Source organism: Bombyx mandarina, chromosome 07 (assembly GCF_030267445.1).
Source record: "Bombyx mandarina strain Sakado chromosome 07, ASM3026744v2".
NCBI lineage: Eukaryota > Metazoa > Arthropoda > Insecta > Lepidoptera > Bombycidae > Bombyx > Bombyx mandarina.
Window position 1 is genome coordinate 2,474,328 of NC_143214.1, and position 23,846 is coordinate 2,498,173.

Here is a 23,846-nt window from a genome sequence, read left to right on the forward strand (position 1 = left end):
ATTGGCGTTTAATTGTGGCTAATTGCTCACAAAACTCCCCTTGATACGTGGTTGAAAAAGTTAATTAGACATGGCAGTGTTAAGACAGAACAGGAGCATAATAATTGACATTTGAAGTCTGAGTTGATCTGTATAATGGTTTCACCCTCCAAAGAGTATGTATGTCTCTTACGCGGCAGATAGAGTCAATGTTTCAGTACTAGCTTATCTATATATATAAAAATGAATTGCTGTTCGTTAGTCTCGCTAAACCTCGAGAACAGCTGGACCGCTTTAGTTAATTTTGGTCTTGAATTATTTGTGGAAGTCCAGAGAAGGTTTAAAAGGTAGATAAATTAATTTGATAGAATTTGGTAGATAATTGAAAACAATTTTGTTTTTCCTTCGATCTGTCCTCCGTCGGGCGGATTCCTTTTGTTTGTTTTAAGTTTATTTTATACTAAAGTTTAGGTCTTTTATTTATCGATGAGGCACTACGAAGCTAGTCATAAATAACTTTCATATTTTATGTTACTACACGCTATATTAAGTACTAAAATAATATCGATACACCTATTTGGTTAATTTATTTTTAATTTATTCTGAACACGTTTTAAATTAACAATTTTAAAAGTATAATATCATAATATTTTCGTTCTATGAAACGGCACTCCAGTTGCGGATCCTTTTTAGTTCGTGTCAATCTCGTTGGCGTAAATTTATGCCTCTTTTCCATTACCGTATCACTGCTTAATGAACATTTATTTAACTCCGTAAATGTAATACGATAAACTAATTAACGCGGCCGTGGCGGGATGAATTTGCGAAGCTGGAAATTATCAATACGAGACCATAAGCGGATATGTAATCCATTGTTACTGATGGTGCGGCATATTGTGAGCCGGCACGTGTAGGTAGATATAGCGTCTTGTGCTATTTATGCCGTAAAGAAATTCTAGGTTTCGGATAAAGCCGTTATGTAAGTACTATGTTACTATAATTCTCATGTTGTATTTGTTATTTTAGCTGTTCTACACACACTCATCACTTTTAATTATTATTCTCATAATCCTCTCACAGGTCTGCTGGAAGAAATTTCTTAAAGAAATAAGCAGTGCCTTTGTACATAATTTTCCTATTACTCTGTACTATGTCTTCCTTTTTGTGTGTACATAAATAAAAAAATAAAATGAAATGAAAATACTTGAGACTTGCAACTCATATCTTAAAACTGACGTCATTTCCGTCGTATTACCCATGAGCCCTTGCGAAAAAGGACGCAAGCGACTTAATATTAAAACAAACTAAAAACAATGTGATAAATAAATTTATACGTTTTCAGTGTACACAAACAGAATTAAATATTCATCAGAATATTGCACCCATTGCTATCAATATGTTCAGCTCAGAACGCTGACACATAGGAATTTATAATTAGCACAACGCTGAAAGCAATTACTATGCTTTCAAAGCATTGACAAATTCAATTTTAATTCAAATCAATAATAGCAAGCTTGTGCATCGGCGGTAAAATATGATTTTCTTGTATTCATCGGGTGTTGGTTCAAATAAGGTCGTTTATTTATTTATTTGATCAATGATTGTTTGATATTGAATTGACAGATTCATGTGACTAGGAGGTGTATGGAAATGGTAGTGCAAGGTAGAGCGGGAAGAGGTCGATCGGAGAAGACATGGATGGAGCGTGTGAATAATGATATGAAAGAGAGAGGAGTGAGTGTTGAGATGACGGCTGATAGAACAGAATTGAAATGAAAAATTCGTTGTGCCGACCCCACCTAGTGGGATAAGGTAGAGACAAAGAAGAAGATCAATGATTGAGTTGAAATTTCACTCGGTGTTAAATGGTTACCTGAATGTATTACTGCTTAGCAATAGTGAACGGTCGAATGACTACTTGAACGGTCGAAGGTCACTTGAACATCTTATATAAGAACGGTCATTTAATATTCGTTCTGTTTCGTCTTTTTGTATGTCTGTCTTTTCCGAAGTCAAAAAATGTACTGAGTCGCTGCTGGTCACGTACGCCCTCGTTCCATTTATATTTGAATTATTTTCAAATGTCTGTCTTAGTCTGTCTATGTGTAGTCATTATAGGTTTTATGTCTTGTCAATGAGGTTGCACGCCACGACATCCCCACCTCCAGTACCAGAAGGCTGGTACTCAAGATGAGGAGTGTACGTCCAACCTGCACAATTTCGTCGCCGGTCTTGTGTAGAGTCCATGTCTGGTCCGAACTTTAGCAACGCGAACCATGTCGTCCTTACCAGGGAAGACCTGCTCGATCTTGCCAAGCGGCCACTGGTTGCGGGGTAGCTGGGAGTCAACAACAACTACGACGTCACCAATCGCCAGTGGTCTGTCAGAATCTCTGTACCATTTGTCTCGTCGTGTCAAAGTGGGCAAGTACTCCTTGACCCAGCGTTTCCAAATCAAGTCTGCAAGTCGTTGAGATTCTCTCCAAGTCCGTTTCAGTAAATCATGGTCCGTAAACATTCCGAAAGGATGGTCAATAAATTCTGTCTTTGGTAGTAAAAAATCATTCGGAGTCAAGGGCAAGTCGTCGTCAAAATCAAGAGGTACGTATGTCAGTGGTCTTGAATTCACCATGAATTCGGCCTCAGCCAGGAGTGTCATTAATGTCTGATCGTTAGGTGTTCTGGTCTTGAGCGTTACTCGCAAGCTTGTTTTGACGGATCTCACGAGCCGCTCCCAGCATCCACCCATATGAGGTGCGTCAGGGGCTATGAATCGCCACTCCAAGTGTCGGATGCTACCGAAGGTGATGAGTTCGTCTTTGTCGATAGCTTGTACAGCTCGCTTCAGTTCACGGTCAGCCCCACGAAAGGTGGTCGCGTTGTCGCTGAAAATAATACTTGGACAGCCTCGTCTCGCTATCAGCCGTCTGAGGCTCATCAACACGGAGCTGGTTGTCAAATCGTGAACCAACTCCAGATGGATAGAGCGAACTGTCAGACATGTAAATAGTGCTACCCATCTTTTCTCGTGTCTACGTCCAACCTTCACTATAATTGGACCGAAATAATCTAACCCGGTGTAAGTGAAAGGTCGACTGACCTCCTTCAATCTAACATCTGGTAAATCAGCCATGAGTGGTGGCGAGGGCTTCGCACGACTGTTCTTGCAGAACTGACAGTCATTCCATGTCATCTTTACTGCATTACGTCCATTTATTATCCAGAATCGTCGTCTCACTTCATGCAGCACACGTTCGCGTCCATTATGTGCTGAGTCCACGTGATACTGCATAAGTTGTAATTTCACATATCTGTCTTTTGGATTCAAAATTATAGGGTGCCTGAAATCGTTATCACCATCTGCTCTGCAGATCCTCCCACGAATACGGAGGATGCCGTCCTTGTCTAAAAATGGTGTAAGTTGACGGAGCGGAGAATCTCGCTTCACTTGTCCGGTTTTCTTGACACTTTCTATATCGTCTGAGAACATTCGTCTTTGGCTTTCTCTAATCCAGATTAGCTCCGCTACTTTAACTTCGTCGGCTATCAACTCACCGTGTCGCTTGCTACTCTTGTGCATCCAGTTGTGTACTGCACGCATAAACCAAGCGGTGCTCCTGATAAGTCTCCAGTATCGGGAAAAACGACTGTCATCGGGTAGCTGTACAGTCATTAAAGTAATTGTGCAAACCTTAACCTCAACGTCGTCAGGGTCCAGACTTATGATAGAATCTGGTGGCCAGGTCTCTTTGGGCTCACGTAGAAATGACGGTCCATTCATCCATCGTGTGTTGTCCTCGGCAACAGTCTCCCTTGTGGCGTCATCTGCAGCATTCAGTCCTGAAGGTACCCACCTCCAGTGACTGACCTCAGTCAACTCCTGTCAGACCTAAGCCAACTTATCACGGTCTTTGAGTCAGACCAGTAGGTCACGGTACTCACGTCTATATTTTTCTTCAAAGTGTGAGCTAGTCTTGCACCCATAAGCGCAGCTTGTAGCTCAAGTCGAGGGATACTCATCACTTTAAGAGGTGCAACACGTGCGCGTGCAATGACAAAAGACACGTGCCATTTGCCATCAGTGGTTTTGTCTCGTAAATATGCCACACTGGCGAAAGCTTTGCTGCTTGCATCGCAAAAAAATATGAAGTTCTGGCGGTTCTTGCTTGCCACATCCGTCGTTAAACAACCAACGTGGAGTCCTGAATTCACTGGTCTTTTGAAGCTGAGTCAACCAAGACTGCCATTTTTCAAACTGGCTAAGCTCAACTTCGTCATCCCAACCAACATTTGACTTCCATATAGTCTGTAGCAGAATACGACCCTTCACGGTGACGTAAAGCAAAAAACCTAACGGGTCAAATAGAGACATAATAAGTCTCATCACTTCGCGTTTAGTCGGTCTTTTAATGCCTGTCTTAATAGCTTCGCTCACCTTCGGGAACTTCAAATGAAATAGAAATTCGTCAGTCTCTCGATCCCAACGCACTCCGAGTACTCTTTCAACCTGGTCATCTTTAACGTCTGAGAGGATTTTCAGACAGCTCGGGGCAAGTTTCTCAGCCGGTAAATGAGATAGTAAACGTGTTGAGTTCGATACAAAATTACGTAAGTTAAACCCACCTGAAGCATGAATGTGTACCACGTCATCCACCACCCGGATCAGATCATCTTCATGATCGAAAGAGTGGATATAATCATCGACATAGTGGTGATCAACAATTGCTTTATATGCTTCAGGTTTTGTCGTCTCATACCTACGAGCATTTATATTTTTAACAAATTGTGCTGATGACGGTGAGCATACAGCACCAAAGGTCATGACGTTCATGATGTAAGTTTCACCATCCCACAAAATTCTCTGAGCATGTCTATCTTCCGGTCGGATGAGAACTCTGTGGAACATTTCCTGTATGTCCGCTGTCACAGCAAACTTTCCTGTCCGGAATTTTAATAAGACTGCTGGTAGTGATGTCAAAAAGTCAGGTCCTCGCAGTAGGAAATCATTAAAAGACTTACCACCAGACTTCGCAGCACAGTCTAAAACAATCCGCAGCTTATTCGGTTTGTTGGGGTTGAAGACTGCAAAATGCGGCAAGTACCAGATCCTAGTCTTAGTCGCAGGATCTCCTGATTGAATTTTCGTGATGTACCCTTTGTCCAAATTCTCTTCTATCTTAGACCTGTACTGAGAAGCAAACTCTGGGTACCTCACCATTTTCTTCTGAACACCGTTGAGTCGGCTCATAGCCAACGGTAGGCTGTCCGGCAGCTGAAGATCGTCAGACTTCCAAAGCAGGCCAGTCTCCCACCTGCCTTCGGGCAAGAGCTTAGTGGTTCGCTCCATGATGCTCAGCGCTAGCTGATCCTCTCGAGAACGAGGAAAGTCGTTAGTCTGCTTAACGCCAAACGACTCTGTGGAGAAAGACTGCTTGACCAGCTCGTGTAGTTCGTCGCATCGACAAGAATGTAAAACAGTTGTATCGTCTGGTATACTACCCAGTCCTACATTTCCATGAACTACGTAACCTAAGTTAGTCTTAGAAACTATTGGTCAAGTCTTATGTCTTTGTATTATCTGTCTAGTAATAATCAAATCAATGTTGTCTTGTCCAATAAGAAGTTCAATCATGTCAGGCCGTATGTCAAAGTCAGTTACATAGTCAGTCACCCACGGATATTTGTTTAGAATTTTCTTATATCTAAAACTATCTACACATATATTAAGATTATTTACAGAACGTGCACTATTTACATTATATACATATGATACATTTACTCCGCGAATATTAAAAGAAACTAGTCTAGAGTTCGGTTCGATGGTTGTCATGCCGGACGCGCCACGGATGCGAAGGCTCGACGTCGGTCCAGTAATGCCAGCTCTCTCCAGAAGTGACGAGTTCACGAGTGTCACTGCTGCTCCCTCGTCTAAAAGTGCATAGGTTAGCACGTCACCTTTCGCTCCGGATACTACAACTGGAACCACTTTTAAAAATACATGCCGATCCGCACTGTTGAGAGTATTAACGGTCTTGTCCGTGTGGTTGACAGCATTGTCAATTTTCATGACGCGTCGCACAGCGTGGAGCAAAGTGTGATGAACCCTCATGCAGTCGCGAACAGCACACTTCGTCTTTTTTTCACAAGCCCTTAATTGATGTCGGCTGGACAAACATGAAAAACACAACTTCTTCTCAGTTACGAATCTCCAACGATCGTCTGTCGTCATCTGTATGAACCTCTCACAGCTTTGTATGTCATGCGCATCGCCGCAAAGAGTACAGGATAAATTTACTGCCGTTGGAGTCGTCGCCATCACTGCTGGTCTCCAAGGTCTAGGATCCGGTCTGGTTGGTGGTTTCACATCACTAGACGTCTTGGTGGTCAGAGGACTGATGAATGAAGCAGCGTTGGCCATTGTCATAAGCCACTCCGATATATGTGACAGCGTGACGGTCTTCACGCCTAAGCTCGCTGCATGTATCGCCCATTGATATCGTAACGTCGATGGCAGCTTACTCACAATTTCTCGTATTAACGTTGGATTCATTAAATGTCCTATTTCTTCGGTTGATTTCATAGTCGCCGTGATATTTTGCACAGCCGTCGCGAACTCTATTAGACGGTCTATGTCGTCGTGACGTATGTCACGTATTGCATGAATTTTATTCAATAAAATTTCGATGATATTTTCTGGTCGGCCGAAACGTAATTTTAATGTGCTGATAATGCGATCGAGATTGCTAGCGCTAACAAGAAGCGCGTACACTGCGTCACGTGCTCGTCCCTTCAAACATCGCGCGAGTCGGGCTATATTCTCGTCATCGCTATAGCCGCATAATTTTGTTGTCGATGTAAATTGACTATAAAAAAGAGACCATTCCTCGGGCTCACCAGAGAACGTAGGCAATTCTCGAGTACTTGACTGTCTTGCGAGGAATTTAGTTACGCAATTTGCTAGCTCATTCTCTTCTGAATTTTGCTGACAGCAAGCCGGTAATCTTACGTCATGTGCGTTTGGTAATGTTTGAGAGTTACCTGGTGGATTGCAAGTCAGTTGCGGATCTTCTTCCTCTTCTAGGGCCTGACTTTCGATGGCTAGTTTTTCCTCCAGAAGCTGCAGGTGTAGTCGTGCGCGTTGTTCGGCAGCGTCCAACTTTAGTTGTATTAGTTTTTGTCGTCGAATCTGAGTCATTGCACTGGAGACGGTGGACCGGACAGACGGGGTCGGTGACGGTGCGCGACTGCTGTGGACGGACTGTCGGTCTCGCCCGGTCTGGTCAGCAGCGGCGGTCGTACCATTTGTCGAAGACGTCGCCATGTCGGTGTCTGTTCCTAGTCTTGTCTTCACCATAGAACTTGTCTTTTTGCTCGAAGGACCACTTGAACGGTCGAATGACTACTTGAACGGTCGAAGGTCACTTGAACATCTTATATAAGAACGGTCATTTAATATTCGTTCTGTTTCGTCTTTTTGTATGTCTGTCTTTTCAGAAGTCAAAAAATGTACTGCGTCGCTGCTGGTCACGTACGCCCTCGTTCCATTTATATTTGAATTATTTTCAAATGTCTGTCTTAGTCTGTCTATGTGTAGTCATTATAGGTTTTATGTCTTGTCAATGAGGTTGCACGCCACGACAAATAGTGTCTGTGTGTACGTACTATTAATTTCGCTACTGACCGCTAACAAGTTCATGACAACAGAAGCTGCGCTGTATAATAAGAACGATAAGTTTAACGTAAGTATTATTTTCCAATCCAAATCCAATCCATAAGAAATGTTAGTGTGATAGCAGACAATATTTTTGGAGATCAACATATTCATATTTATCGCGGGGGGAAAAGCAATTTGGTTCAAGTGACATTTCGCGACAACACACGACATTTATTTTTCTAATTAAAAAGGCGTTTTATTTGGTATTAGCATCAACAGTTCGATGTTTTTAATTAAATTTCAATTAAGCTTACTCCATTCAAATAGCTGAAGACGTTGTTTTGTGAATGATATTTTTTTCGAATTTTAAACTTTAAATGGCTCTCCGGGAAAGCAGCAAAAACATCGCTGAAGCCAAATAACCTTGCACCTCTCAATATAGCTATCTGGCTGGTTTTGGTATCATTAAAAGTTTAAATTTTAAAGAAGATAATTCCAAATTCAAATTAGGAAAATGTGTGATTTTATTTATTTTTCGTACTGTCAAGATGAGTGGATCTAATGAAGAAATTCGATACATTTTAAAATTTTACTACAAAAAAAGTAAAAATGCTACGCAAGTCCCGAAAAAAAATTGCGATGTTTATGGACCTAGTGCAGTGACTGAGAGAGTAGCACAAATTTGGTTTAAGCGTTTTCGATCTGGAAATTTTGATGTCAAAGATGCACGTCGCTCTGCTCGCTCTATTGCGGATAAAATGGATGCCATTTTTGAAAAAGTGGAGCAAGATCGACATATCTGTATTTACGACGTAGAAGAACTGGGAATTGACCGCAAAATAGTTTTGGCGCATTTGAAAAAACTGGGTACACAAAAAAGCTCGATATTAGGGTACCTCACGAGCTCACTGAAAGAAACCTAATGAACCGTGTACTCATTTGTGATTCTTTATTACGACGTCATGAAACCGAACCATTTTTGAAGAAGCTGATAACTGGTGATGAAAAGTGGAGCACGCACGACAAGTATAAGATCACGTAAGATAGTCACGTATTTTGATCAGAAGCCCCAAATTTTCTATAGCAATAGGATCATGTCTCTACCTGCAGGATGGCAAAAAGTTATCGAACAAAATGGTACCTACATACTTTAGTTAAATGCAAATAAACTATATTAAAAAATGTTGTGAATTTTCTTAAAAAATGCGAAGAAACTTTATCCCCAACCTATTGCTCTCCGGCGTATAAGCTGCTTGCATAGACGTAAGCCGATTGTTTCAATGCTTTGTGATGCACATATTAATAAAAGTGAATACTTCTCTAACATAAATTACAGTTTTAAATTACGACCGCTATATTTTATTTCGTTGTCAACAAATGTAAAATAGCTACATTACAGTTTGCCGAGCGTTTAATGAAGAACTATATCACGAAATATTGGAAAAAGCTCTCGCTAGGATTGGTACGGGAGCTCGTAATCCTGCCTGCCGTGTTTAAATAGTTTTTAATCTGTGGCAACCCCTAGTGCATTTTAATCGGAAGCTATTATATGGCTTGTTATTGGTTTGCTTTTAATATCGATGATCGATTGTAAAAGCTCGATGTAGCAGAGATAGAACTTATCAGATACTGGAGAAAGCTTTTCTCCATGGTTTGACGTGTCTATAAAAATTAATTGTCTCCTATCACTAATACAATCTGGCTTGATTTAAATAGCTCAGGAACTAAAGGGTTCAAATTAAATATCTACGCAATTAAACTTTGAATCAACTGTTAGATATTGAATTGCGCTTTCTCCTGCGTTAAGTAAAAGTAAAGAAAACAATCGTAAGTATGAAAACACAAGTAACAGCTGATCATGAGCTTATTCCACTTAAAAAAAAGTATAATTATTTGTTACTTTATTGTGGTATGAATAACGTAACAATATAATAATATTATGTTTTATTATTTGTTATTCTGATTTAATCTTAAAAAATCCAGTATGAGAGAACATAAAAATAATAAATCGTGATTGAAACATCTTTATTTCAACTAAATTGTTTGTCTTTAACTTAGAATTTTATTTAAGAAACTACTTAAGCGGCAAGTATTTATATTAGCTTGTTAAATATATATTAGTTTTGTTGAGTGAAATGAATTCCATTTGTAGATTCGGAAATCTCTATAGATCGTAAATGTGTGATAAAGGTCCGGAATTTACTGATTTTTCTATTCAGCGTAATTTTTGTCATCACTAGTCTATGGAATATAGTATGAAATGCAAAAAGCGACACATGCCCGTTGGTACTTTTAATGAATTGCAATCGGACTGATGCGTGGAGATTAGTATCGCCGCGCGCCGTGAAGAGTTCATTGTACTTTAACTATATAGAGATGTTTGTATTTATTTTGACGTATTTTTTTTTATTTCAACCGCTTCTTACGAAGATTGTTTGCGTCACTAGACAGATGAGCCCACGGACCATCTGGTGTTTAACAACAAAACCTTTTTTGGTTTTGTTGTTAAACACCACTTTTTTTTTTCATCTGGTGTAAAGCTGTTGTAAATCAGTACACTCATTAGTCATATTTTATTATGTTAAAAATTTACTTCAGTAATGTTTTATATATTCTAAAATTTATTGCTCTACTTGTGAGCACACGTTTCTTTCAAATGCGATGTTTTGTTCAACGTCTATTACAAATTTATATATGAAGGGGAAACAGGATTACTGGATTGATTGTAATACCGGAGTCCTTTTGTAATTAAAATCAGTGCAATTAATATGAAACATTCAATGAATTATAACGATGGTCGATTAAAAACTAATTTCATGGTGATTGTTATAAATTTATATAAAAAGTAAAAAAGTTTTGAAATATAAAAAGTAAAACTATATTTTTTTATTTCAATATTTTTTTAAATTAACTGCTGATGAAAAACAAATAAATTATTAATGTCTTTTAATTAAATCTTAAATAAAGTATTTTACTATGCGTATAAAATAACAGTTCTTCTTTATCTCACTAAAATGTACGTACAATATAACAGATCAACAGCTCCGTATATATATTTATTGAATTCAGTTAATTTAAGCTATGATGCGAGATTGCACCATACCGCACCTGTTGTTTTGTCGATCCATGTTATTTGCAGCTCAGTACGCCATAATCAGGTACGTATACAGTGGGAACTCGAAATGGAAAGTGTTCAAAACTCACAGTGACTACCAAGCACTTAATGTACTTAATAAGGCTTGTGGAACTGGTGATTTTAAAATTGTACCTACTTTTGTTTATAGATTCTTTGTTAATTATGCTTTCGTGGTTAAGTTTGAAGGTAACTAGGTTTAAGACAGCAAACGATAGCAAAGACTTGAAATATGCATACGTATAGATGTGACTAAGGGAACTAAGCTGGTACTAGCAGGATCCCTTGCACTCTGAGGCAAACCTGAAAGCGGTGGAGAATCTCTTACTCACTCCACTGGACTCACATATGTCAAGCATCGTCTTCTGTATCTTGTCTTTTTGACCATTGAGGACAAGATGGGGCAGGCGAAACTGGTCTCGAGCGTGTTTTTGTCGCAATCACGATAATGACATTCTATTGTCGACTTCCACGCAACGTCGCAGTGTAAGTGCAATGGTTAAAGCAACACTAAGATGCTTTAGCCTCTGGCTTTTTTATTTATTTATTTTATTGCTTAGACCCACCTAGTGTTAAGCGGTTACCGGAGCTCATAGACACTTACAAAGTAAATGCCGCCACCTACCTTGAGAAATAATTTCTAAAGGTCTCAGTATAGTTACAATTGTTGCTCCGCCCTTCAAACCGAAACGCATTAGTGCTTCACAGCAGAAATAAGCATAGTGGTGGTACCTACCCGTGTGGACTCACAAGAGATCCTACCACCAGTAATTACGCAAATTATAATTTTGCGGGTTTGATTTTTATTCAACGATGTTGTTCCTTCACCGTGGAAGTCAATCGTGAGAATTTGTTTAGTACGTATTTCATTAGAAAAATTGGTACCCGCCTCCGTGATTCGAACAGCGGTACATCGCTAGATACGAATGCACTGGACGTCTTATGCTTTAGGCCACGACGACTTGGTACCTGGACGACTGAGTACTAAGACGACGTACCAACCAGGACGCAAGTCATCTCGAAGGTGGCACTGCCCTAGCCATGATATCGCGCTGAGTAAGTGGCAGTCTCACAGCGTTGTCGCTGATCAGACCCTAAGCCAAGTTAACTCAACCCATGTCACTAGCAACGTCAGTTTTACAGGTCAAAAACCATTAACTCTCTTAATGATTCAAAACAAAGAATCACCATAGCACATAATAAAAACTTAATCTGTAAATCTCACCACACGTAGCCCGTGGCTTGTAAAAAATATCCCTTGACAAAACCATAGAAAAAGCTTACAAAAAAAATGTAAACAATTCTTTTTTTGTGAAGGCAGGTTCGGACATGTTGTGGACTGATAATGTTCTAGGGTGAGCAAACCTATTTTTTGTTACCTTTTAATTAAAAAAAATAGGAATTCGTTTTTGAATTTTTAAACGATATTCTGTTTATTTTTAATGCTATCTCTCATATTTTTGCTAATCAAATACCGGAGTACTTACAAATGTCGCATGTTAATGAATGCGACGACCTTGATGAAGTCAAACAATTAATACTATGCTATCCTTCGCAAATAAACAGACCAAATCCAACTCTGAGATATGATTGCTGTGTTGTTGTAAATCGTGCACTGTATCAAGTATAAAATCGTTTAGATGAAACACGCAATACTCGTACTAGCAATAAGTTGTATTTCTAAACATTAAATGAAGTTTATTAACGTAATGTTTTCAAATGGTATAGTTGAACACATTTTTGAAACAAAAAGGGTTTTTTTCAAGATTGAGGGATTATTGATGGGCCGGAGGCTTTTACAGTTTCACCAGGACAGGAGGACGAGCAAGGGCTCAATCAGAGGGGTGAGATGTGCCGACAGCTATTTGAGCGCCTCCAAAGAAGACATAACAACTCAAAAATAGCTGCTTCGCGAAAAAGGGGCTACGTAACGATATGAGTCTACTTTTGGGACCTTAACATACGACATATAAATAAACATATTATTATTTAATTTTGATTCAAATAACCAATTATACAATCTTTTCGCAAACTAAACAAAGAGTCGAGATTAAATCTACAATAGTGGTAAAAACTAGGTGTTTCGCCCTATATTGAAAGCTACTGCGTAAAAGAGCATCCCTAACAAAAAAAATGTGGCTATTTGTTAAAAAAAAAGTTAAAGCCATTACCTGATAAGACCCAAACCATTACGTCGATAAGATGTGACTTTTTTCAAACCAACGTATTATTGAAATCAACAAAGACTATGTTGCAAATTTAATTTATTTCATAGACTTCTAGAACTACTAGCTTTTGATATTCTTTTTTATTTCTTGATCTAAATGTGTAGTCGATCTCATGGTTTACCTGTTATTGTCAACAGGAGTTATTGGTAATATTTTGACGTCTTGGACTCTATAATTTCATTTAACATTTAATTAATATTTAATAGGCGTTGACTGCAAACTCCAAATCATAATAAAACACGACAATTTGATATGATTTTTGGTAGTAAAAATTTTGCAGATGGCTTTCGAACCTTTGAGTCTGTGGTGGGATTTTGATTGTCTCTATACATCGCACCTTATGTACCGTAGATAGTCCTCTGAGGAAGTGTTTGAGATGAACGCGCGATCTTCTTTTTTAAAATCTCATCACTTGTACCATAACAAAATTTATCCCTACTATCTGCGTGTGTTACAGTGATTCCCCAGAAATCATTATAGGATGAATTGAATTACCTAAATTGTTTCTTAGGTGCTATGACACGTGCTTCTTTGGACGTGGTTTGAGTAGAGTTCTAAATGGTAGTTAGCGTTTTGACTTTGCACCTAATATTGCTGATGCTCACAGGCGATGGTTTAACATGAAAATAAAGTGTAAGTTTTGCGAAAACGTGCTTTATCGTTCAACAAAACAATAGTTCATTGTTTGTCTTCTTACTAGATCCGAATTCCTTGTATGTTTAAGAATTTGGCTGATTCATACCAAACTTTTTTTTTATTGCTTAGATGGGTGGACGAGCTCACAGCCCACCTGGTGTTAAGTGGTTCCTGGAGGCCATAGACATCTACAGCGTAAATGCGCCACCCACCTTGAGATATAAGCTCCAAGATCTCAGCATAGCTACAATCTTCTGCATTCTGTACCAAACACGCAATAGATTCGTCTTTGAAACTAGATAGTACAGCATTACGAAACTTATTATCAATATTCCATAATCCAAATAAAACAACAAGATTTATCACGTTACGAAGTACATTTGTAATTCAGTTCGATGACGGCTCGCTGATAGCTGTGAAACATTCGAAGCTTAGATTTATAACGGACATCGACTGGTCCAAACAAAGGATTCAGCTCGGGCGCACTTAAATCCTATCTAGGTTGATCGAGCGACAGTTTAGGTCTTATCCCGATATCTAGGTCTTAGGGTCTTATACTCCATGGTTCGATAAACAACGATATTTGAAAGTTATATATCTATATATAATATTTTCGATATTTTGGACACGTATCGCGACGGCCAGCAGAGTCTATCGAGAAACTTGTTGTTCAGGGTAGGGTCAATGGTAAGAGATCTCGTGGACGAATCCCCATGCGCTGGACTAATCAGGTGAAAGACCTTAATGAAACCTCACTTAACGAGTGCATACGCCAAGCTTCAGTTCGCAAACTATAGAAATCATCTGTCAAGGCTTTAATAAATAAAAATTCCACATGACCACGACTGCTCTGCCAAGAGAGACTGACTATGATGATGATGATATCTATTCTATCTCTATATATAAAAATTATTTGCTGTTCGTTAGTCCCGCTAAAATTCGAGAACGGCTGGACCGATTTGGCTAATTTTGGTCTTGAATTATTTATGGAAGTCCAGAGAAGGTTTAAAAGGTAGATAAATATGAAAATGCTCGGAATTAAATAAAAATAACAATTTTGTTTTCCCATTAATGTGTCCCCCGTCGGACGGATTCCTTTTGTTTGTTTTAAGTTTATTTTATACAAAAGTTTAGGTATTTTATTCATCGGTTGAGGCCCTACGAAGTCTGCCGGGTCAGCCAGTTTAATATACATATATATTTAATATACTCTCATAAAAAGTATTACTATCTGTGCCACTAGTAGACTTGGAATAGCAGCTACCAAATTCAAAGGAATCTTATTCGGTGACAGAAGTACAAAGTCAACCTTATCTAAGCGTAGACTTTTTTCCCTACCTAAGCACTAATAGCCTAAGGGGGTATTCCAGCTATTCGCGGTCTTAACCTGAGAGAATTTGCTATCACTAGCTCCGGCTAATCACACGGCCTGAAAGTACTAAAATAAAATTGAGCTGTATTAGGTTTTTTCTAAAACTATAAAAATTTACAAGTCCAGCGAAATAAAGGGAAGCCATATAATCCTCCTGGATTAATTTACTAATACTGACTATGACAGACGGCAATAGAGGGCAATAATAATCACGAAACCATAATTCAACTCGCGTTAATGATCCAGAGACATTGAGAAAGCTCAAGAAAGATAAAGATCATTGGGGTAATTCATCGTAGGATTTGTTTAGAACAGCTAATTAGACGGTAGTAAAATACAAGTCGTCACTTGTTAAAAATATTCTGGGCGATAGGTTTATAAAACGGCTACCGTATTTATAGAACACGACAGTTTGTTGGCGATAAATTAGATATTAGTGTTCACTGAGCACTGAGTATGGTTTAACCAATCATTATTGTTGTCGTGAGAAAGTATTCGCAATACAACTCTTGATAGAATAATAATATTGTTGTTGCTTATTAAAAATTCGGTTTTTGTTAAAGCATGACTATTTACAATTATTATTATCAGAATATTTGCTTTCAATGCATATTAATTTAACACTGCGGGAACAATTACATTGATACATGATTAGAACAAACCTAAATTGTAGCCTATTCATGTAATAAGATTGAAACAATTATAACAGCACATTTAATAATAAAAAAAATTGTTTTTTTTGTTTTTGCTTAGATGGGTGGGTGAGCTCACAGACCACCTAATGTTAAGTGGTTACTGGAGCCCATAGACATCTACAACGTAAGTGCGCCACCCACCTTGAGATGTAAGTTTTAAGGTCTCAGCTTTCTATCTGCATTAACACATTACATTTCACGGGTGGTAGAACCTCTTGTGAGTCCGCACGGGTAGGTACCACCACCCTGCCTATTTCTACCGTGAAGCAGCAATGCGTTTCGGTTTGAAGGGTGGGGGTAGCCGTTGTAACTATAATGAGACCTTAGAACTTATATCTCAAGGTGGGTGGCGCATTTACGTTGTAGATATCTATGGGCTCCAGTGAGCACTTAACGCCAGGTGGGCTGTGAGCTCATCCAACCATCTAAGCAATAACCAATCACCAATCACCCATCGTGGATCTAACTCGTGCCCGAATAGACCGTGAAAACGCACCGTTATCCTGAAATCTAGATTTTAGGATTTGTTTAATTTACGAATGTTTATCGAGTCCACATCGAGAATTAGGTTTATTGTGTTTTGAATTCCAGTTCATATGATGAGCGCGAAATGTATACAGTGTATTCATTTTAAACGTTGATAAATTTATTGCTTAAACAATATCGCTCAAAATAGTCATCATGCTCATGATCCGGCCACATTGCATAGTACCCGTCGTTCTAGAGGTAGCAGGTTCGAGACTAGGTGCTTTTTATCCCTATCTATGCTGATGGCCTAGAGAGGCTATTTCAGCTTCTCCTTGGCGTGTAGGTGAGCTCACGGGGCTCAAACCGGGTGTGTTGCTAACACTGGCCCTAGCAAGAGCAGTGCTTCGCGGAATCTATCACCGGATTGGAAACGCGACCCATTGAGAAGATCCGGCGAGAAACTCAGTGGGCTGTGTCTATGGGTTCATTTACTCGTCGAGCCCTTCATCGCAAGCGGCGGGTTCGGCGAGGACGGTAACTTTGAGACTAGGCACAGGAACTTTTCTTAACTAGAAAATCTACGTTGGTCTAAAAAAGGCTCTCTGCCATCTGCCGGGAACGTGTTATGAGCTTCTTCGGACACATCATGCGGTCTCCCAGGCATAAATTAGAGAAGCTCATAATTGCGGGTCTCATAGAGGGCAAGCGCGCCGTGGGTAGAACACCAGCTAAATGGTCAGATTTAGTAAGGGAAGCACTTGGTGGTAGTCTGTACCACGGGGTCCATACCACCCATGATCGAGCACTGTGGAGGAACGCCACATGTGGTCGCGATCCTCAGCAGTGAGGGAACGATATAGAAGAAGAAATCGAAGTGTGTCTGCATGTCGATGATCACTGTAAAACACATACATAGTCATCTCAAGGGATCGAACTATCGGGTAATATTTGTTCAGCCCCTAAAGTAGAATCTGTAATACAATCACCATTTTTTTCTTTTTTTCTTTTTTTTGTTTGTTAGTATATTTGTTCGTTAGAAAAAAAAAGTATAAAAAGCTTGTTTTATTTTATACATATGTAATGTGTTTTGTAATGAAACAAAGAACCAAGTTGTTGCTCTGCAAAGAGATTTTTATTATTATTATTTTATTAACTTATTTCTACACTTACAATTATTATAATTATTTTCGAACCTGCAAAGAGAAACAACATTGAAAGATATAGCTTCACCCTTTTTTAAATCTGCAAGTTTTTTAATCTATTAAGAAAGCACGTTATATTTTTGAATGTCCGAAGCCAGAGAGCAAATCCAATTATGGAATGAACATAGCTTCCACCACAGATAATATTATTATGATAGTGGTGGAAGCTAATGCGCGGGAAACTTAAATGTAATTAATGAAGGGCCAAGAGAGCTTCATTTACACATATACTTAAATGTGGGTTGATATCACAAAACAATTTTGCGTTCCTGTTTTAGGACAAAAAATACAATTGTTTTACTGCAATTGAGAGACAGATTTATGTCTCAAGATTGAGGGGGACATTTAAATTGTGTTTCCTAACCTTTCAATTTAAAACTATGTAGATAGGTGTTTCAATTCACTCTCAATTCGACACCAGACAGAAGAATCGTGGGTTTGGCTGACCATACACACACCAGACAGGAGCATCATGGGCTTAGCTGACCGTGTACTTCAAAAAATCGTGTGCTGCATATAAAAAAAATCAAAGTGAAAGTTGTATATGTTACAAAAAAAAAATCAAAAGAGTACGGTCAACGCAACTCTATTTTTTCTTTTTTACGTATCTACACTTTTGTTGTAGGCTCTATTATGCTTTGCTCTAGAAAAAAAAAAACCTGTGAAATTAGCCTCAATGCAATCTAGTGAGCAAACACCACCAAGATGTTCCTTATAGAACACAACAATAACATCACAAAAAAAAACCGATGAAATTGTTAACTCTGCACACGTGCACGAACACAAAGGTTTCCTACAAAAAATTGGCAGTAGGTCAAAAGTAGGGTAAACTGAAACAAAGATTATAATTTTTTTTTTTTTTTTTTTTTTTTAGGTCAGGAGGAAATCGCCGGACTTCCGCCCTTTTCTGGGGATACTGGGCGGGGTATGTCAGAGTCGAACTGACTAAAACCTCCTGTCGCTCAACAACCAACGTCCAAACCTCGCATGAGACAGAACTCATGACAAGGCAAAGGGGGGAAAGTGAAGCGTTTAGTGCGGAGCACATCTCTCCCATCACCCTCCCCCTCGGGACGCCGGACTGGCGGTCGTCGGCGCCACGACCACCAGCCCTCTCGGTCGGCAGACTGTCCGAAGCCCGCCTAGATGGCGCCGGTTAGAGTGGGATACCCTACGGAATACCCCGCTGGGCCAGAACCAGCGTGGGTCGAGGATAGCCGGCCTTCCATCACCCGGATGCTCTTGCGTAAAACGCGTGCAGAGCAGCTTGCACGTCGTCTTCTTAGGCCCCCCTCGCCGGTCCCCAGACCGACATGTGAGGGGGACCCGAAACACTTAGAGGGCCAGGGCTTGGGCGAAATCCGCCTCCCTGGCCCCCGCTCGACGGCGGCGGGATTGTGCGTCTCTCACGCGCCCCGCCGCCTCCTTCTGCGAGATGGTGCACTCGCAGAAGTCGAGCATCGCCTTCCACGACTCGTCGTCGCCGAGCATCGATGCCACAACACTCGGCAACGACAAGTCGGTTCCTATTTTTGCGACGAGGACACGGCGCCACCCCTCCCATGCGGGGCAGGCGACGAGCGTATGCTCTGCCGTGTCCAAGTCGCAACCACAATGGTGGCACTCTGCCGTCGGCTCGGCTGTGATCCGGTGCAGGAACTCACCGAAACAACCATGCCCAGTGAGCACCTGCGTAAGCCGGAAAGTGAGGCGTCCTCTGTCACGATTCACCCAATCCACAAGGACCGGGCGAATCGCCTCGACGGTCCTACGACCAGCCGAAGGATCAGCCAGTCGTCTGGACCACGACTCCAGCACGGACCGCCGAGATTGGGCCCTCCGTGCTCTGACCACACTGGGGCTGGGACGCGCCACGCCCCGGGCACGAAGTTCAGCCCGCCACCTATAGTCAGCGGCGAGCGCCTCCGCTTCCAGAACCCAAGGCGGCGTCCCAGCCAGTACACACGCCGCCTCAAAGGAGATGGTGCGATAACCACGGATGACCCTGACCGCGATGGTGCGTTGCGGCCGTTGCAGCAGCTTCGCCACCCCCACGGCCAGGGACTGGCCCCACACGGGCGCCCCGTATAGGGCCATTGATCGCACCACCCCCGTATAGAGACGGCGCGTCACCTGGTCAGGCCCCCCGACGTTGGGCAGAAGCCGGCTTAGCGCGCCGGCCACCCCCAACAAACGAGGGACCAGGTTCTGAAAGTGAGCACGGAAGGTCCAACGACTGTCCAGAATGAGGCCGAGGTACTTCAACTGCACCCCGACCCCGATACGGACGCCTCCAACCACGATATGGGCATCGACAGGTGGCACTCTCCGGGGCCTGTGGAACCACATGGCCTCGGATTTACTGAGCGCCACGTCGAGGCCCAATCTCCTAATTTTGCCGACGACATGCGCCACCCCAGCCGTAGCAAGACGGGCAGACTCAGCAAAACTCCCCCCCGGGCCACGACCAACGTGTCGTCCGCGTAACATATTACGCTCAGGCCCGGGAGGAGGGCACCTCTCAGCACCCAGTCATACCCGATATTCCACAAAAGGGGGCCGAGCACCGACCCCTGTGGAACACCGCGCACGACCGGGAACCGGTGCAGGATCCCACCATGTCCGGTACACGTGACCGATCTGTCCTCTAAGTAGGAACCCACCAGCCGGCGAAGGTAGGGGGGCACTCTATGTCGTTCCAGCGCCCCCCCTATCACGGACCAGGGCAGGGTGTTAAATGCATTGGCGATATCGAGCGACACCGCCAAAGCCACCCCACCCCTGGAGACGGCCTCCTCCGAGAGGGCCCGCACGCGAAGGATCGCGTCTACCGTTGAGCGGCCCTCTCGGAAGCCATACTGCTCCGCCGACAGATCGGGTCCCACCCCGACCAGATGCTGGATGATGCGGGCTGCCAGAATGCGTTCCAGCAGCTTGCCCACCTCATCCAGCAACACGATGGGACGGTACCCGGCGGCAGTATCCGCCGGGCGCCCCTCCTTTCTCAACAGCACGAGTCTGCCCGTCCTCCACGATGAAGGAAACCGTCCCGACTCGAGGCAGGAGTTGTAAAGTCTCAAGAGTCGGTCCCCTAGGGCACCAAGAGCCAAGGCCCAAACCCGGCCATGGACGCCATCCGGGCCGGGTGCAGTGTCCTTCGCGCACATTTTGCGAACGGCCACACGGAGCTCCGCCCCCGTTATATGGGGCACCTCAGCAGGGACTTCGCCGTCGTAGTCCGGCGGCGCGTCCATAGCGGGAGCGACAAATCCCTCCCGCTCCTGCGGGAAAAGCACCGAGACGATGTCCCGCAGCTGCTGAGGCTGGAGACGCTCCGTGATCGGGGGGGCCCATGGGCGCATTTTATTGCGCACCATATGATAGGGCCGCCCCCACGGATCCTCATCCAGCGTCTCCAAGAGACCCTCCATGTGTTGGTTCTTGGCTCTTCTGATGGCCAGCTGCAATGCCCTCTGCGCGACGCGGAATGTGCCGTGCAGCCGGGCCTCTGCTGCCGCGAACGCAATCGGATCGTTGCGCCGCGGCAGGCGGCGGCGGCGATGCCTGGCGCACTCGCGCCTCGCCCGAACGCACTCCACGCGGAGTTGCGCAATTTCGGGCGACCACCAGTACGCCTGGCGATTAGGAAGTCGAGGGCCGATCCGGGGCATCGACGCATCACAGATGCGACGCATCGTGTCCCGGAACCACCCTGCCTCTCCCTCGACCTCGACCGGGTGTGGACGCATGGGCGCCCACGCCGCCACCGTAGAGGCTTCCATCAGGAGCTCCTTATTCAGGCGCTTCAGTGCCCACTTGGGGAATGACCGGGACGCACCACGGGGGTGGTCCCCGTGGACGTCCGCGACTGTGGAGCGGGCGGAGAGATCAAACCGAATATATCGGTGATCTGACAGTGTCTCCGCCCCTCCAAAACTCTCCAGTCGCGGATACGGCGTGCGATGGCCGGGCTTGCGAACGTAACGTCCACAATAGACTCGCCCTGCCACCGCACGCACGTCGCAACCGAACCTCTATTCAACAAACAGAGGCCGGCCGCGTTCGCCCACCTCTCCAGTAGCCTACCACGAGCGTCCGAGCGGGGGGAGCCCCATGCGACAGACTTCGCATTGAGATCCCCCGCGAGAATCACTGGACGGGGAGCGAGGCGGCGAGCAATCGCCCCGATCCCGCCCAGGAAATGCCCGAACTCGACAGTAGGCCTGTTCGGAGAGAAGTACGCCCCGATCACGACGGTCCCTTCCAACTGCACCGCGACGAACCCTTGGCCCCTGGTCACCATCGCCAGGGGGGGGATCGCCGCGTCTCTTCTTATGGCTATGGCCGCCAGGCCGCCATCGTCCCCGAACCAGCAATCATTTGCCGGGGGAACGAAATATGGCTCGGCGACCACAGCCACATCTATAGACCACTCCGCCATACTCTGAGACAGCATGTCCTGAGCTCTGGCGGAGTGGTTCAGGTTTCCTTGGAGGAAGCGATAGGTGCGGTCCATTACTGTTGGACCACATCCATCGCTCCCTCCCCTTCACCGCTGCCCCCACCCTCCGGCACCGGTGCCGCAGCGGGGATTACAGCGTTGGCCAGTGCTCCTCTGGCCAACTTTCTCCTCTGCCGGCGCTTTGACTTCCGGTGCCGGTTGCGTTCGGTGTTATCACCGGACGGGAGGCACGCCTTTCCTCCCGCCCGGTGGTTAGCCCTGCGCCCGGCCGCAGCGCACAGAGCGCAGTGCGGGGCGGCCGCGCAGGACGCCGCTTTATGGCCCGGCTGGCCGCAGCGGAAACACAGACCGCTGCGGTCAACCGAGCTAGTGCACCTGGCGAGACCGTGTCCGGTGCTAAAGCACCGGAGGCATCGCCAGGCGCGTGGTTCAAGCAGGCGCACGTGGGCCGCTATCCAGCCCACGCGCAGCCTGCCTGGATTCCCCGACGGTCCCCCGGGCGGAGGAGCAGCCAGGGAGGCAGCCGTCTCCAACGGGCAACGCACCCACACTGAGCTGGCCCCGTTATAACCACGGCGCAGCTCACCCACGGTTACATTCTCCGGTGCACAGTTGCCCTGGGTAGCGACGGCCGCTCTCACCTCATCCCTGGTGGTGCAGTCGTCCAGGCCGGTCACTCTTAATTCCGCCATTTTTACCGGCCTGTGCACCCGCACCTCCTCCTCAGGCAAGACCATACGAAGCTTCGCCGCCAGACGCTCCGCGATGCCGGGACTATCGGCACCGGGACACTCTAACAGCTTGGCCCCATTGGCCGTCTGCCTGCTGCGGAGGCCCTCCTCCGCCCCAATCTCGTCCAGGTTGACTGCTTCACGCGCCCGGGCCATCACATCATTATATGTGATGCCCTTGGCCTCAGCGGCAGGCAGTAAAGTTAGAACCACTGCCGCTGATCGCGGCGCCCGCGACGACTTCTTCCCTTTTTTTGTTTTTTTGTTTTTCTTGGCGGCTACAGGTGCTCGACCCTGTTGGGGTGCAGCCTGAACCGCCATGGCCACTGGCGCTCTACCCATTTGGGGAGCTGCCAGTGAGGCCTTTTTGGCACCCCGCCGGGCCACCACGTTCCACCCCTCGTCCATGTCTGACGGGGGCGGAGGCAGCGGACGGGACTGGGGTGCTTGTGATGGAGGCTTCGCGTTAGCGCCGCCCCCTCGCTTAGTTCGATCCCGTCCCGGGCCCGACCTGGTGGCCGGAGCCCGTACAGGAGCGGAACGGGTGGCCAAAGCACCCGTCACCGCCGGTTGCCTAACGTCGGCCGAAACAGTCACTCTCGCCTCAAGAGCCGCTAGCCTCCCGCCCAGCTTTTCTACTACAGCCTGGACGGTGCGGTTGATGACCTCGTCCAGGCTGAAGGGCTTCGGTTCTGGCGGAGCCAGCATCCGTGGCCCCGCGAGTGCTTGCTGCCGCGCGGCGGCGGTCGTCTCTCTAGAGCGCGGTGACGGGAGACGCGGACGCTCCTGTGCCGCACGCGGTGGTGGCAGCACAGGCCACTGATCACCAGTCAGCGCCGGGAGACGGGAGCTCCGAGGGGCTCCAGCGACCCAGGACGTCGCTGCTCCATCATCGGGCCGTTGCCGAGCTTGGAGCTGTGCTCGAAGTCTCGAATTCTCCGCCATCAGCTGTACCACCTGGTCATTGGCAGAAGCAACTGATGGCAGAACTTTCGAGACCTGCGAGACCACTTCTCGCAGTTTACGACCAGCGGCTTTGGTCTTGGTGCCATTGGCCGCGTATGATTTCACGGTCTTCATGGCCCTGTCTATGACCATGGCAGGATCCTGAAGGCCGCTCTCTTCCTCCTCTGTCGTCTGCCCATCCAACGAGGCGACAGACATTGACACTGATGATGGCGCCGGTGACGGCGCGCCCCTTTTCCGGGCGGGTCTCCCTCTAGGGGGCGGCATCTCCTCCGCAGCAGAGGCTGCATCGGAGATTACCAACACCTTTTCCGGCGGGG

At 44.8% G+C, this 23,846-nt stretch overlaps 1 protein-coding gene across 1 annotated transcript; it reads right to left on the reverse strand.

Annotated features, from left to right (window-relative positions):
- Positions 1–2,164: 2,164 nt before the first annotated feature.
- Positions 2,165–23,724, reverse strand: LOC114245543 (uncharacterized). The gene is made up of 6 exons (XM_089728916.1): positions 23,092–23,724; positions 22,294–22,587; positions 7,018–7,135; positions 5,935–6,453; positions 4,415–5,526; positions 2,165–3,859 (listed from the first exon to the last, which is right to left on the reverse strand). Exons 1-6 carry the CDS (start codon positions 23,722–23,724, stop codon positions 2,165–2,167), a joined length of 4,371 nt encoding a protein of 1,456 aa, XP_089585042.1.
- Positions 23,725–23,846: the final 122 nt, after the last annotated feature.